Below are 16,201 nucleotides of genomic sequence, written 5' to 3' on the forward strand. Positions count from 1 at the left end.
GGGCTAAGACCAAGTGGGTCAGCCCTGTGGTGGATTTGAGACCTCCTGGTTTCTGAAGCTCTGAATAGATCCTCTGGTGCCTAATAACATCCATATGCCAGATGAAGCTTGTGGTTGGGGGCTTGCATGCAGAACACCTGTTCCTTGTGCGGCTTCTTTGAATGAGATGTTACACAGTGGCCTTTCCTGCACTGGGAAAATTAAAAAGGTCCTTGTCCTCCTCCACTGTCTCTTCTGAAGAACTTACATCCCAAAGCTGGCCAAAGAGTTCAAATGTTCGTGGTGAAGTAGGGAAGGAAGGGGAGAGTAAACAGACCACTGCTGCCTTTGCCACCCACACACACATGCTTTGCAAATGAGCAATCAAAGGGCTCCTGGATGAGAGCATGACTGTGCCAGGAGGGCTCTCAAGTCCTGTGGTTAGGGCAGTCACCCAAGGAAAGGGAGCTTTCCAGGGGTGGCTGCTGTGTGTACTGCAACACGGGCCGCTCACCAGGCCAGCTGGTCCCAGGTAGAACTCCCAGACTGATCCCAGGGCACCTTTCCCATTGCCCATTGCCATCACCTCTCTCTGGGAAGCCTCAATAAAAAGCGGCAAACGGCTCAGGGCCTTATGTCCATACACGGGTGGCAGGGAGAGAAGAGCTGCTGCCATACATGAGATACCTGTCATGCCTGGGTCCGCTTCAAATTCAATGCTCACCTCATGTTTCTGGGCTGCTGTCAAGGCCTTAGGCAGGTTGTCTGCTGAGGGGGCTGTTCCCCTGTGAGGATTTCACCTGTGCATCTAAATGAACACTAAGTAAATAATTTTAACAAGCTTTGGCCTGTTATTTTTGATAACGCCCTCCAGAGCCAGGCTCTACTCTTGGTTTGCACAGTGACAACCATGGACAAAGTGTAATATTTTTTGCCCATTTCAGTGTTAGCTTGTTTTTAATCCTCATAGACTGTCAGTGTAACTTTCACGTTGAATACTATTTCTGTTCTTACACCTTTACATCTTGGGACAGGGAAACCTCTCTCAGGTTTTTTTCCTATTCTTTTTCAGTCTTGATGCTGAATATTCTGATCCTTCAGCAACAAAACACTAAGGAATAACTATCTATCTGACTAAGGTCTCTCATTTTATATGTGTGTCCCATAAGAGCTAAATAAATATGTCTATAAATATAGTCAATAAATGCTCACCCTGAGGTCAATAAGTTTCATACTGAAAGCAACTTCAATTCACACTGATGCAATAACATTTTCTCAGTTTGCTAAAGAACTTGCTTGATCACGGACCGGATGCTCAATAACCTGAAGAATCCCACTGCTGAAGAGTGTGGGTGAAAATTTCAAAGCTCTTACCCAAGGATTCCTACTAGAATGCATGGAAACTGGAATACCAGGTCTTCATACTAATATTGAAGATTGTGCCCTACATATGTCTTTTGCTTTTTTCAGCAAATGTTTTCAGTGATATTTTTGTTTAAATTTTTTTTTGTTTTATCAAGATTAGAAACGTATTGTGATACAGAGAATGATTTTGATTTTGTTGAGTCTCTTCTTAGATGAAATACAGACTCACTCACAAAGAACTAAATGGAATAAATAAGAAAGAATAATCTAATTTAAACAGCTAGCAGAAAGAAATACTGCTTCACACAAGATACTATTAACCTGCAGAAATTGTTTCCATAAGATGGAATTACACCCAAAAGCACAGCAAAGCACAGATCTGAAAGATTCTGAAAAGATTTTAGAAAGGCTCTAAAACTACCTGTTTCAAGATTAAACCAATAATTCATTATTAGGGATAAACAAAAGACAACAAGGTGAGGGACAGATTGTCTGCCATCCACAGCCCCCCTACACTTTTCAGCAGCATCCATGGCTAGACACAGTAAAAGCCACAATACAGATGGACAGAGTAGGCATAGAACTGGGAATGGCATTGGTATATTTATCTTCCCTTGTAAAAACAAAAATTAAGAAATGCTTGCAGAATTTATCTTTAAAGGTATTTCTACCTTCCTGGCACTTTTTCAATTCAGGAAAAGGAAAAAAGTTTATTGACACAGGAAAAGCTGTAAACTCTGCAGCCATAACTTCCAGCCAGTTTTGAGGGGGCTTCACCTTCTCCATGGCTTTCAGTGTTAATGTCTCAATCTCATATTAGAATTATAGTGCAAATGAAAAACTGACACACACCACAAAATTCCACTTAAAAATGAGAAATAAATTATACTGTTATTTTTAGGCATTATTGACTATATTGACTGCGAAAAATTACTCTGAAGAGCTTTTTATTAGCCTTCAATAATGAAAATAACATCTCCAGTTGTCTTTAAGACATACTTCCTGTGAAGAAGGCATCCTACAAATTCCAAGCACTCAATTTTTAAAATTCCTTGAGAAGACAGAATTTTTATTTTTATTGTAATATTGCCTGGACTTCACAATTTAGCACCATGTCTTGACTGTGCAAACACACATGACAGTATGTCAAAAATGTCTGTCTCTAGAAGACCCCTGAGAAGCCTCACAGACAGAGAAAAACACAGAGGGAATAATTGCAAAGATTTATTTAGCGCATTCTGTGCTTGGCACTTAGAAACAGAGTTCCGTGCGTAGGGCAAATCTTTATACACCTTTTTCTTCATACATATTTTACATACCATTTTTATTGCCCTCTTTTATACTCATAATAATGAATACCCCACTAGGCATATAAATACATTTATCTACAACACCTCACAACAAATCTCAATAATATCTGTATTCTGTTACTTGGTATTTGCATTTTCACACAACTTAAATGCATAGCTTGCACCAAGCTACAATTGTTTTCTTATTATTAAAGGATTTGAAGAGGGGAGAAAAAAAAAGAAAAAGGAAAAAAACAGAAAAGAAAGATGTCAAAAGGCAATGATCTATTTAGTTAAACAGAGATCATGTGGCAGTTGGGAGGTTGGCAAATACTCAACCTCACTGTTTCTGAAATGCTAATGGTTTTCTATGGCAACTCTTGCATGCAAGGACAGCTGTGCTCCTGTAGAGCAAAACTCTCTTTTTTCATTGCTCTTCCCCGTGAGCTCAGTCTGGACAGTTTCCTCCTGTTGGGATGAGTGCTGTGGGACACACGTTCCCCACAAAGGCTGTCTTCCATTCAGTTTGGCTGCATTATTTCCAGCCAAGTCAACAGGAGCTGAGCACTCCTCTTCCCTGTGCACCTTTCCAAAGTTCAGTCCCTCCTAATGTCTGAGGCTCCTTTGTGGGTTAAAACTTTTCTCTCTCCTTTTTCTTTCATCTCCATCTGCAGGCTGGGTACTGCTGAGCTCAATACTCATAAAGAAACTGCTGGGCAGAGCCATGGTGAAAACGCAGAAACCTCTCAGGAAGAAGCTCTAGCCCAGCAGTGCCATTCCTGTGATACAGTGGAAGAAGGTCCCACAGGCCACTGTTTGCTTCAGAAATGGGCTGAGCTGCTCCAGCAGTGAGGATCTATTTGGAAAGGGGGAGGTCTTTAAAGCCATGGGCAGTGCAGCTTCAGAGGACGAAGCCGTGGGAGACTGCCCTTCTTCAACACCCAGAGGAGACAGCACAGGGGTATGGGTCCCTCCACGCTGAAAGCTCACACCAGCTGAAAGTTAATGCATAGACGGTATATCTGGCTGCTTCTCTCCAGCTTCTTTTAAAGTCATGCCCTTCTCTCTCCAATGTCCAGAAAAAGCAGATGCTCCGTGGCAGGTCTGGAGGCCCTGGGCTACAACAAGCTGCGATGGCTGTCAGTCAAGGCTTTCCACAAGGTTCTTGTGGCACACACCAAGATGGCTTGTGTTCTTATTTATCATTACAATACTAGTTCCACTATAAGTTTGAATGCAAAAGGGTACTGGGATGGTTTCACCCCTGGAAACGATGAAGGTCTGGCTGCCTCCGATACCAAGGAGAGGCATGGCTTGTTAGACCATGTGCACTGACATCTGTGAGGAGGAGCCCTGAACTGCACCGTACTGTCTGTTGTCACAGGTGTTGGCTGTCTGCTGGTTGCTGGAGGGAGGGCTAATCATGTGCATCCCATGATCCATTCCTGTGGAAAGGTATTGCCTCTCTCCAAAGGCCCCACTGGATGGGGAAGAGCATAGTAAAGTGCTTTGGGAGGTGGTGAGTTTCTCTGGGCTTGCTGCCAGCCTGGGGGAAGCAGGGAAATTGTATCCATAGAGGTTGTAGGGATTGTGCAGGGAGAAGGCGTTGTAGGAGCTCTGCTGCATGTGGCCACCACCAAACATGTGTGAAGAGGAGGAGGTGGAGGCAGGGTTGCCTGCTTGCATGACATACTGAAACTGAGAGCTGGGGAAAGAACCCAGCTGGCCACTGTATGCCTCCATCTTGCTGTTGCTGGGCAGGGAGGAAGGAGCTGGCATTCCTGAGATCAAGGATGGAGTCCTCTGAGGCATGAAGGTTTCAGAGGGCTGAGAGGCAGAAGCAGTGCTGCTCTGCAGCCGATTGTAGCCACCATCACTCAGCCCTGGGTAGCTCTGCAATGCAGCCATGTTGCTTCTGGCACATGGGGGATAATCAGACAAGTTGAGGTTGCAAAGCTGACTCTCCCGGCAGCCAACATTGAAAGTGTTGGGGGCCAGATGAAAAGCTGGAGGAGAGCAGGATGGAGAGAGAAGGTGAGAGGAAGCAGATGGCGATGGGGTCCCTGTGCTGGAGGTGGTTGGGGAGGTTCCTGTGCTGCCTCCTGCAAAACAAAACACATGGGAGGATGTTCAGAGCCCGGAATCACATCTGCAATATGAGACAATCTCATTAGAAAACAGCTTAGTTTAATAAAGGAACAAGGGTGGCAAAATGGCCGCTGGAAAACTCGAGTCTTTCTTGGCATGGGCCCTCACTTTATTAATAACATCCCTTGGTCTTTCCTCATGCTTTTTTGTGATGACTTTGTTTTTCAACTGAGGATTATTCCCTTTTAAAATGGGAGAGGGAAGCAAGTCTGCCACAGAGCAACTCGGGGCATTGGGAAAAGCTGCGAGAAAGCATTGCTCCATCAGTCAAGAGATCTGCCATTTCCAGGCATGTGTGCCTAGTTCTTTTTATGGGGAGAAAAATAGTGTCTTTCTCCCCTCTCCAGGTCTGCAGGAAGACCACTAGTCTGGTCCCACTGCAAACATGCTTTATCATCTGCTCATGGGCTTGTGGCGGGAAGTGGCTGAAAGCATGTTGGACTTCTGCACCATTCAACATTTTTTTCAGATGGCTCATGGTGCAGCGGGACTGATTTAAGCCAGAAGTAACACTAAAATGAAGGGACAGAGTTTCAATCTATAGCCTGTACCATAGAGCAGATAAAGAGGATCTGTCAGGATTTTCAATCATGTACTTAAACTTTAAAAGGGATTCCATATGTTGTACCACTGGTGTTAACAAAATATTGATATATATCCATGTCGGCAGTATCAACGCATTATGCAATATTTATGCCATGAATGATGGAATTGACTATTTTTCACAGCAGGAATGCTCACATGTTCTGACCTGGGAAAATAATACTGTGTAATACTACCAAGAATGGTAACAAACTAAAAGTAAGTGATATGAAGAAGCTGATGGCACAATTTTGAGCTTGAAAAGAGGTTATTTATCGGCAACATTCTGAGTAAGAGGAAGCTTCCCTGAGCAACCAGGAAAAAAAATGAGTTCTGTGCGTAAGGGAATTCAGTGTTCTGATGTGAAACCTTTTATTTTCATTTGAATTATTCTCTTTGTGTGAGATCCTCTTTCCGCATTAGGGCAACTAACAGTCTTGTAAAAGCAGAAAAGAGGTGCTGGTGAAGAGACTGACTGAGGAATAAGCAGAACCATAGGAACTGGGAAGACAATTGGTGAGGCAGCATTTTCGACGAGCTAGAAGATGACAGATGAGATGCAAATGGAATGGAAAAGAGTGTGTTAGAGTAAGCAGATGAAATTTAACCAAGGTAGAGATTGCAAATTGAGCATCAAAAATAAGGGACAGCTTTTTCTTGTGTCACCTTGTGGAAAAAAAAGCAGCAGGACTTTGAGACTATATCTGCTGCCAAACAGGGGAGGAACTGAATGCAGTGCTGCTTGATGGAAAGAGAATAGGTGATGCTAATGGTTAAGAAATGCATTAGAAAGACAGGTTCTGTGTCAGTATATGAGGTGAGAATGTAAGTGAGGTTATATTTGACTCTCTCTAACACATCTAGGATGAAACAGAATGGGAAGTGAAAATGTACTCTTGAGACATTAATAATATTTATGATTTTTTAATTTAAAAAATTTTCTGAAGCCAGACACAATAAAAAGAAGAAAAACAGCCTTGGGCAAGCACAGCTTGGAGTGATTGCTGTTGACCCAGGCAGCATTAACAAAATGCGTGTTTCTGTGTTGCTAAATCAAATCAGTCATTCCCATTACCAGCCATGGGGAGGAATGCTTATTGGTTATTGCTTATTTCTAGGCCACTGACTCCTTTATTCAAAAGCATAAAAGAGAAGCATTGCATTAAATCTCTATTAAAGTTAATGAGAAAATTTGAAGTTTCAAATGGCATCATGGATTCTCTGTATTTGCTTCTTGACAATACTGAAATGTTAAAACTTGCTCTTGTCTTTTAGGTCCAGAGTTCTAAAGCTTTTTGTGTGAATTTCTAATTTATTTTAAAGGGTACATTTCACTGTTTCATTTCAAGTCTCTGACAGACAATCTTGGGCTAATTTTGTGGTAAGTTAAGTTGGTACCTCCTCCAGCCTTTCTCTCTGTCTCTCTGTTACAGGTTGTCAACAATGCAGCAGGGTCAGCAGAAGGAAATGTCTGCCTCTACACAAGTAGTTTCATTGCAGTCTGGTTTTTGAAAGTAGTTGAAATTGCTGATAAAGTTGAGATTGAACTGAGGTACACAACCACAAACACACATATTTCTGTTAGCCCTACACTTAAAGAGTGCAACCTCCAGCAGGGAGGACAGGCAGACAGCTGAGTTCGTACATCATCTTTTAGTTATCCAAGCCCAAAATTCAGAGGTCGCATAATCACAAAACAAATACAGCACAAAGTGAGATGCATTTAACCCACAGTAACCCCATACTTGACTCTTTACACCACATATTTCATGAACAAACTGTACATAGTGACTTAGTTGCTGACAGTGTCTGAAAAATAAGTAAAAATGCATATATATATATGAGTATTCAATCATCTGTTTGAAATAAAATATGTAGAATACATTATTAAATGTAATGTCTTAATTTCAGTCTTCCTCTACCCCTTAGCTAACCTTTAAAAACTATGTAGGAGAAGAGTGCACACACCAGTTACCCCAAGCATTAGTCTTTATTCATCTGCTAAGGAGCTATGATCAAGTTATACCCATAACTGAGGCTTTCATAGAATAAGTGGAGGTTGCTAATTAGCAATTCCAAGGATTGCTTAATGTCTCCAAAAGTGAGAATTGCACATTTCAGGTCACTCCCAAGGAGAGACTGAAGTGATTCTGCTTTGAATTATCCCTATTTTCAGGCCAACAGAAAAACCCTGAAGTCACAACACAGCAGTTAGGAAATAAAGTAAAGAAGCTTTTTCTTTTTCTCTGTAACTTCAAAATGATGAGGAGAGATGAAGAGATCCATCGACAGGAGTTAACACCAAACCTGACAACTCTCTTTTAAGAATGCTTTGCTATGAATGCCAACCACAAGCACAGGACACACCACACTTATGATGTAACAGAGAATAACACAGAAGCATGAAGTTCCTGATCATTTGCAGAATAATCTTTATACTTTTAAGTGGAATGAGAAACAATACAAAGCAAGGCCCTTCTCAGCTCATTCTCTTCAGAAGGCAAACAGCTCCACTCTGCTCTGAATGCTATTTCTTATCCATCTTTGCTGGCAGCACTAAGTATAGGCCAAATGTAAACTGGATTTTGTGAAGTTATAACTTGGTCTGTAGTTGTTAAAAAGTCAGCCAAATACCCCTAGAGATGGCAGCAAGCCCAGCAAGTATATCCACACCATACTACAGCCTTCAATACACAGACATGTATGTCATTTTAACGGAAGTCATGGATACAAAAAAGCTAGTTAAACTGATACGCAACACTATGTTTAGGTCTGGTTTAATTCAACTGAAACCTAATTTAACCAAGAACAAAATAAATCTCTCAATAATTCTCCTATGTTCTTTTTCTCTACCCACTGTTTCCCATGGAAATAGTTGCCAATACCAAAAGCATTTACTAGTAGTGTCACAGTATCTCTCACCTCCACTGTCAGCATGATTCCAAAGTGATTAATTACTACTGTGCCCAGATGATCATTTTTTGGCTCTGCAGGCATCGGTCCCATATATGCCACATTTGTATAAAATACAAGGCTCAGAACTTCAAAGCCTGCTTTTTTGTATCTGAGCCCTACATCGCATGCCAGATGAAACTGTCTGTCCTCACAGTATCCTGCTGTTATGTCCAGGGCTTAGCCAAGCAGGGTGACATCCTGAAGGAAGCCTGCTCTCTGTTTAGGCATACAAATGATAGCTAAGTTGACTTTATCAAAAGAACAGAAGCATTTTCAAAGAGGGAGAGTGGAGAATGACCTAGTGTAACAGAAGTCAAAATTTGCAAATTGCACTGAGAAGTAAGAAATCATTGGTAAGGAGAGAAGCTGGGAAAAAGAAGAATGAAATCATGGTGGAAGACAAGGAGACCCTGCTGAGAAAGTGGGATGTAAACGCAAACCTTCTTCCTCACGTCAGCATTTCCTCTTGTGACACCATATACAAATGCTGGCTCTGTGCCGGTGGCAGATATGTGCCCACAAGGATTAGGGAAGAAATTACAGCTTTTCATCTGGGTATCAACAACAACTGCCATTAAAACATTGTCTCAAGTAGCTTGTGAGTGGTCTTTCCTTCCTGTTACCTGTGTCCATCTAAGCCTTGGTAAAGGTCCTGTCTCCCCATATGTTCCCAATAAACCCTTGCTTTTGCTTTTACCTGGACTGAGCTTGTGTTAAGGACAGTGTGAGGGTGAACTGCAAGCCCACGGTAAACTGCCTCAGTCCATGAGTATGATGTGCCTTAAAATGAGGGGCCAGAGTATTCTTGAAGCATTCAGCATGCCAGGGTGTCTGAAAGGCAACAGAGACCTCTTCCACATAGAGCAGGTCACGTAGAGAACTTATAACACTGCAGTGTAGATGGAAAATACATCTGCCAGCAGCCAGCACTAGCCAAAGGAACTTTCTGGCAACTGCAAGATAGTGGGGAGAGCATCAGTGCCAAGGGAGTCTGAAGTGATTGTGCATGGAAAATTTTCTGGGATCTCTTTTACGAATGACACCATACCATTTAGTTGACCCACAACTTATCCCAACCTCCTTTATCTGAAAGGTGCACATAAATCAAGCTTTGGACTCCACTGCAACATATTTTCCTTGCTAATGTTTCCAGCCATTGGTTGTTACCATAACCTGCAGCACCTCCATACAAACCTCTAGGTCCTCGAAGTCCTTTCTTAGTGCAAAGGAGGAGAGGAAATGCAAGGTGAAGTTGCGGTCAGCACAAGATGTCTGAACATGAATGCCATGCCCTGTGCAATGGCAGAGTCTCATCCGACAGGCAAGAGCTTCAGAGCAGTTTGGGCAACTTGGTTGCAGCCTGCAACTCTTAGCATATCTGGTCTCAGACACTACAAACAGGTGTGGCTGTGGATCCTCAGAGCTTGTGCCTTGACTTTGTAACAAGGACGGGAACAGCAAGACGATTTGTCTTAAGATTTTGTGTTTTGATGGGTCAGGCAGCAAAGAGTTATTCTTTGAGAGCAAATGCTTCTTAAACAACTCAGCCCACTTCCACTTACAAGCTAGTTTAGCTTATGGCTGGATACACACTGCAGGTTCAGCATGGCCAGCCCATGGCCTGGAGGGGGTTTGGCTCAACCCAGCAGGACAGTGTCTGGCCCACAGCTTCAGCCAAGCCATCTTCCACCTTCATATGTGAGCAGAACCTAACCCAAAAGCCAGATGCCTGGATTGATAGGTGCACAACCTCGCTTATCCGCCTCCTGGAGGAGCCACAACTCTTCTGACACATGCCCATGATATTGGCATCTTCATTGTATGACAGGCACGTGTCCAAGCACCTGAGGGTGCAGGAAAAAGAGGCTGTGGCCACCAGTCATTTATCTGGCTCACAGCTCTCCTCCTGGCTTAACGAGTGAATAAGCCCTCCTGAGAGGCAGTTTATATTCACTTGGGCATAAAGCCATGCTAATGCAACTCTCCAGCTTTCCAAATGGAGCTGGCCAGGAGCTGGCATGTGTCTGGCCAGCAAGGAGCACAGAGGAGCCTGTCCATGCAGATGTACTGGAAGGTCCGTTTTTTTGTGAGGACTCTACAGACTTGTACATATACGTAAAGAGCATTTCTAAAGTACAGGAAAGAGCAACTCTTCACAGTGTTTTGTAGTGTTCTAGCCTTGGACACAATAGTAAATATATGTGGTGGTGTGCATGCAGAAAAACAAATTTGAACAAAATGTAAAATCCCATTCCCTTTCTGTGCGCTTGTACATGCATATATGCTAAATATGGCTTATGAAACTTACTCTCTGTCTTCCAAGTTACTTCACCTTTGGTTGTAGAACAAAAATTAAATTTGCTAATTCCCTAAAGATAGGAATCTGAGGGAATAACAAGGTAAGGAGAGAGGGTTTGTGCAAATAGCCAGGTGGTTTGACTGATAGCTTATGAGGCAGAGTGTGCCACTGTAACCATATGATCTCATGTCCTTTAATAGCCTTAGCACAAACCTGGATCCATTTCTGCTTCAGGCAGCACACACCTCAGTCCTGCTTGATGCCTCCAGGCATCTAAATGGCACAAAATCAGGTATCACTCCTGCTCTCACCTATCATGACAACTTTTACCTTGCAAGTAAAACTGGTAGTCCAAGGTCTCTCCTCCCATTCCTAGCTTTCCAAAACTCAAGTCTAAAACCTTCTTCACCACATCCTTCTTGCACCATCATTACTCAAGTTCTCAATTCAGCTCCTTGCAAAACTAAACAGCTTTGATGCCTCTTCCTTCTCACCAAGCAATGGCAGGACCACCTGGTTTTTGACATGTTGGACTCTCTCTTCATTCTTTCCTCATTTCTAGGAATGAAAACTTCCTACTTTCATGGGAATGAGAGCCATTTCTGTCTTTGCAGAGTGTAGCTGCATTTTTTTGTCTCTAGAGCCCTTGGCCAATTATCAAATTATGAATCCGCTGGTAAAACCTTTAAAAGGCCCAAACGAGACTCAAAATCTACCACATGCCAAGTTGCTGGGTTGTAGAGGAAACATAAAGAGTGCTTTGTAGTTCTTCGGGATACAGCTCACAGGGCACAAAAAAAAATGATTACAGCAACAGACTGAAGGGGAAAAGCACATACTGTATGGCAGAGAGGCAAGAAATGATAGGAAATTTTGGTTAACAAATTATAGAGAAGGACTTTTTTTTATAAGTTTGCCTCAAATTACAAGAATCACTGGAATTAACGGGAGATCTAGAACAACTCAGAATAATACTTTACTTCCCTTTAGCTCTTACAGATTTCTGCAACACAAACTGAGCAGTCAGAAAGAGACAAAACTTGCTTCAGTCACCCTCCAAGATAAAACATTTTCAAGAGCTAATGGTAAAAGACAACCCTTTTGTTCTAATGTGGACAAAAAGTAGAATTCAGGACATCTGATTTCAATTCCCATCAGTATCCAGAGCACCAAGGGAACTTTCCCAAAAGCAAGAGACAGCATCCCCTTTCCAGGACCTGCAGACTGTCTTTAATGCAAGGGTTTCTGTTCCTCACATAAACACATGGTATTCTTGGGCCAGATTCACACTGTCTCGGGAGAACATTACCTTCTGTCTTATGTGCAGACAGTTGTAATGTGGCACACACAACAGTTCCATGAGCTTTATATCAGCTCCTCCTGTTCTCCTTCTTCAAGTACAGATCAAATCAACTCAGACTCAGAGGATGATGAGTGATAATCACGCATGGTCCTTCACATTTACGACCACCAACTAGGCACAAACATTGACAAGGGGGTCATGTAGAAAAAGCTACTCTAAGAGAGGACACAGAATGAAAACATGCAGAAAAGGACTCCCTGTGGTATAAATCCTTCAGAAAGTCACAACAGAAGCTTCTGCAACATTGCAGCTGAGGTTAACTGAAATTGTGATCATTTTTTCTTTACTTCTGTCACAGAAGTAACCTGAATTGCAAACTTCTGCCAATCTTGAGGGAGTACGCTTTGGGGCAACACTGACCCTGGAAACTCCTGCACATTAAATGATAAAAAATACAATAAAAAACTATAAAATCCAAAGGCACCAAGGTTCAGAATTTCTGAATTGAGGAAAAATGTCACAGTACTGTGGCAAGCTCAGAGAACATGTCATTTTCTATTCAAAACAAAATAATGTGCTACTCTGAGGAAATTTGCAGTTCTTTAAAGTAGTATTGCCCACCTCCAGTCATTCATGTGAAACCTGATCATCACTCAGCCAATAACAGAGATTTACACTTCAGTCATTGGAATTCAGGGTAAACACCTTGCTGGAGTAACAAAGCACTTCAGGCTCCTTTCAGGTCATCAGGGAGTGGCAGCAGCCACTTCTGTCACATCTGGGAGGGTATTTTAATTTTCAGGGTGAAAGATGAGACATTGAAGCACCAAAAATGTCCCTTCTCTAAAAAAACCTGTTTGCAACTCAACAAAGAAGAAGCTGGAACAGTTAGTGCCCTGTTGTTTTGTTTAAATGAGGCAATCTACAAGCCATTTGAAATATGTAGCAGAAACCAGCGCTTGATCCCAATAACTCTGGCAACAACTGCTCTGTTTCCAATCTCCTCTTCAAGGTCAAAAGAATCAAGACGATAATTGAGACCAAACCTAGATATCTGACCTCTGCCAATAGTCTAAACTGCTCACAATTGATTTTGAAAGGAAAGCAGCATCCAGATTATCCTGGTGGCAGTGCTGAGAGAACTGATGGCTGCCATTAGGAGGCAAGGGGCCAAGCAGATGAATTTGTAGGTTGTTCAACCTCCTTTGGCATAATGTCTCTTTTAGGAGACATTATTTTTGGGATCTAGGATCTCAGATAAAGCCAAAAGGATCTTAATAGTTATTTACTTCTTTCTGCCTCCAGGCATCTGTGATGCCTTCAGATGAAGTTCTAGAGGGCTCAGTTTTCCTTCCACTTGACACCAGTACACATTTGTGCACTCAGGATTTTGTTTGCATATGGGTGCAATCAGGGCAGCTCTCTGAGCACCACCCCCGAGTGAAACATATTATACCGAATAAGTAACAAGCAGTACAGACAAACTTTGGCAAGACAGAGGTGATGCCTGCCCAAAAAGCATAATATTTACAGAGAAGGTGGAAAAGCCACACCACCTAAGCTCAGGGTATCTGTCTCCCATCTGCTGACCTACCATTTCTGACAGACTTAGAGTCTGTCTGGAAACATTGTTCCTACAGGAAAACATTGTTCCTTTCCAGCAGTAAATGGGGCATTTGAATCTCTTCCATACTGAGGACAGGGTGCGTATCCTTTTGTGCGTATCCTTTTGTGTGTATCCTTGTTGACACAAAACTGCTGGATTAAGATGTTCCCCTCTCAGAAGAAGACAGTAGGACCTGTACTCGATCAGTGTGTACGTGCATGCTGCTCTAGGGCTAGCGGTATACCTGCTGCTACCGGAGACAGCAACAGCTGTCTTGCCAGAGAGGAGCACACCCTCTTTGTCTTCAGTACCCTTTTAGAAAATTTTTAAGCTCTTAATGCTAATCTCAAGAACCATTAATGCCAATTTTGCAGACTCCCTGAGAGGTGGACTCTTTACCTCAGGTCTCCAGTCCAAGATCAATGCAGATGCTCAAGCTGATGGAGACAGGGTTGAATCTACTGAATCTACTCTTTGGTGGAGTCCTCAGCAAAGACACTTATTCAAAGAAAGAGACCCCATTTGAAAGGAAAGCTGCCTTGAAAACTCACCAGTCAAGGCTAAGATGTTTGAGTCTTCCAAATTTGGTATGCATATACCAAAGCAGCAATTTAATAGTGAAGTAAATTTATGTGCTGCAAGGCTGCTAATATACCACATCATGTAACTCCTGTGGTCCTGAAATTCTGCTTAGAAGGCAATTCTTTTTACCAACTGCCAGGGTACCTTTGATTTCAGTTCTTGCATAAGTCATCAGCTTTTGTAGGAAGGATCAGATACTGATCACTATTCTACTATTGTCCCAGTGCCTTTCTAATCTCTATGTCCTGGCAAAACTTACAGTCACTGATAGTGATCTACTCATCACAAACTCCTGTGGGAAACTGGATATCACATAGAAGCCAGCAATAGCTCTTTTTACTCTTAGAAAGTGACATAATCCAGAGTTACTGAAACTCTTTTCTTCTTTCCCCCCTTTTCTTTTTTTATGTTCCCTTTTATAATCAAGAAACTGAGCCATATATTTTTAATAATGAGAATCTGGATGTGGTTCAATCTAAATTTTGAAAATATATTCCAATTAAAGACTTTAATAGACTCTTGGCTTTCCCTACATCCCATTGACATGTGCATTCAATAATCCCAAGACCCCTTTTTCCCTAGTAGTAAGTAGACTGCAGTGTGGGTGACATCACTCTCCAGAAGGTCAGCCTTCCCTGGGCTTCCATTTTCTGAGCATTTCTTGCAAAGGTTTTGTTCAGGGGGAACTTTCTTTTTCCAAACTGGCTGCAAACCTGCTGTGACTGTCAAACACGGTGTCTGTTCCTGTGAAGCCGTGATGACTTTTGGATTGCATGCTCCAAAAGAGAGGTTTGTTCTCAAGCCAGAGGGTTTCACTAAGAGAAAGAGCATGTTCGTCCCCTTGGTAGGACAATGTGGTCACCAGTCGGGTCACAGACCTGCAGAGACTTACTGATGTGCTTTACTTCAATGGCAACATGTGCAAATAAAGTTCATGGACTGCTACATTCAGCCGCACCAGGCATCTGTGCGACTGGTTGCGATATCAAGCTTACCAGTTTGTGTGGCAGCTGAAACCTATCATTGTGCAGATTAGAGAGTTATTTAATCCCTGTATGAAACAGCTGCATCCACCACACCAAGTATCGATTTTGGTGTGTCATTGGGCCCCTTGCTCAACATACAGCTTGGGCCAAGCAAATGAGCAAAGCACTAGGATGCATGTTGAATGGCAGAAAGGATAATGTGGAAAAAATTACACCTTTATATAGTTGTATCATGTGGATGCATCTGAAATACTCTGTGCAGACTTTTTTTAAAGAAACTATAAAGAATCTGGAAAACTTCCCACTAGAAGAGAAATTAAATGACTGGTGCTATTCACTTTGAAAGGCACAGAAGAGGGACATAAAAACCTGTAAAACAATTAAATGTATGAAGAAGGGGGATGAGAGAGAACTTCTTCTCTCTTAACATCCCACAAAAAGGGATGGACATTAGGTTGGAACAGAAAAATCAGAGCCACTTGAATGAAGCATGTTCCACTCAGTTGTTTCATAAAACCATGAAAATTACAGTCACAAGAATATCGGGGGTGGGTAACACAAAGTTAACATCTCTGCAAGATAGTAGAGGCCATAAAAATTTGGTACGTAAGCTAAGAATCTGTAGCAATTCATAGGACAGAACTTTATGCTGCTGACATCCCAAGCTCTTGCCCCAGAAAACATAATTTTTCCTACTACAGTAAGAGGGACTCATCTCTAGAAAATCAAAGCTGAATTCCACAGTTCTTACAGCAGAACCGGTCCAGTAACTTCCCTAGATTTCATGTAACTGGAACCTATTGCTTTTTTCCTATCTACCACTATTCTCTCCCTCCTCACAGGCTGGATAACCATAACTTCCTCCTCATCAAGCAGCTACTTTTGCTGCTCTCACCCTGTCTCTCTGAAGTAAATATGCATTCCTTTATAAGCTGCAGTGGACATATCTAGTCCCAAAAGCCTCCTGTAACCCCAGTGCAATCTCTCAACTAACAGTTCAAGGGGTAAAAGGAAGGCTTGCAATTCTCCAAATGTTTATTCAGAAATGTCACATGTTCACCCAGTTTTGGAGACAACAATGTGATTTAGAATTAAAGTATCTGTTTA

General features: G+C 42.2%; 1 protein-coding gene across 2 annotated transcripts in view; it reads right to left on the minus strand.

Moving 5' to 3' along the window:
* Positions 1-16,201, minus strand: part of TBX15 (T-box 15) — a 106,855-nt gene that overhangs the window by 12,989 nt on the left and 77,665 nt on the right. The window contains exon 8 of one of the 2 annotated variants that reach the window (XM_027681497.1): positions 4,595-4,735. In XM_027681497.1, coding sequence (XP_027537298.1) covers positions 4,595-4,735 — 141 coding nt within the window. Of the gene's footprint in view, positions 1-2,034; positions 4,736-16,201 lie in introns of those variants that run through there. The other variant, XM_027681496.1, reaches the window with a different exon arrangement.

The sequence above is a fragment of the Neopelma chrysocephalum genome, unplaced genomic scaffold (genome assembly GCF_003984885.1).
Source record: "Neopelma chrysocephalum unplaced genomic scaffold, ASM398488v2 Primary Assembly neopelma1_60, whole genome shotgun sequence".
In the NCBI taxonomy this organism is placed as follows: Eukaryota; Metazoa; Chordata; class Aves; order Passeriformes; family Pipridae; genus Neopelma; species Neopelma chrysocephalum.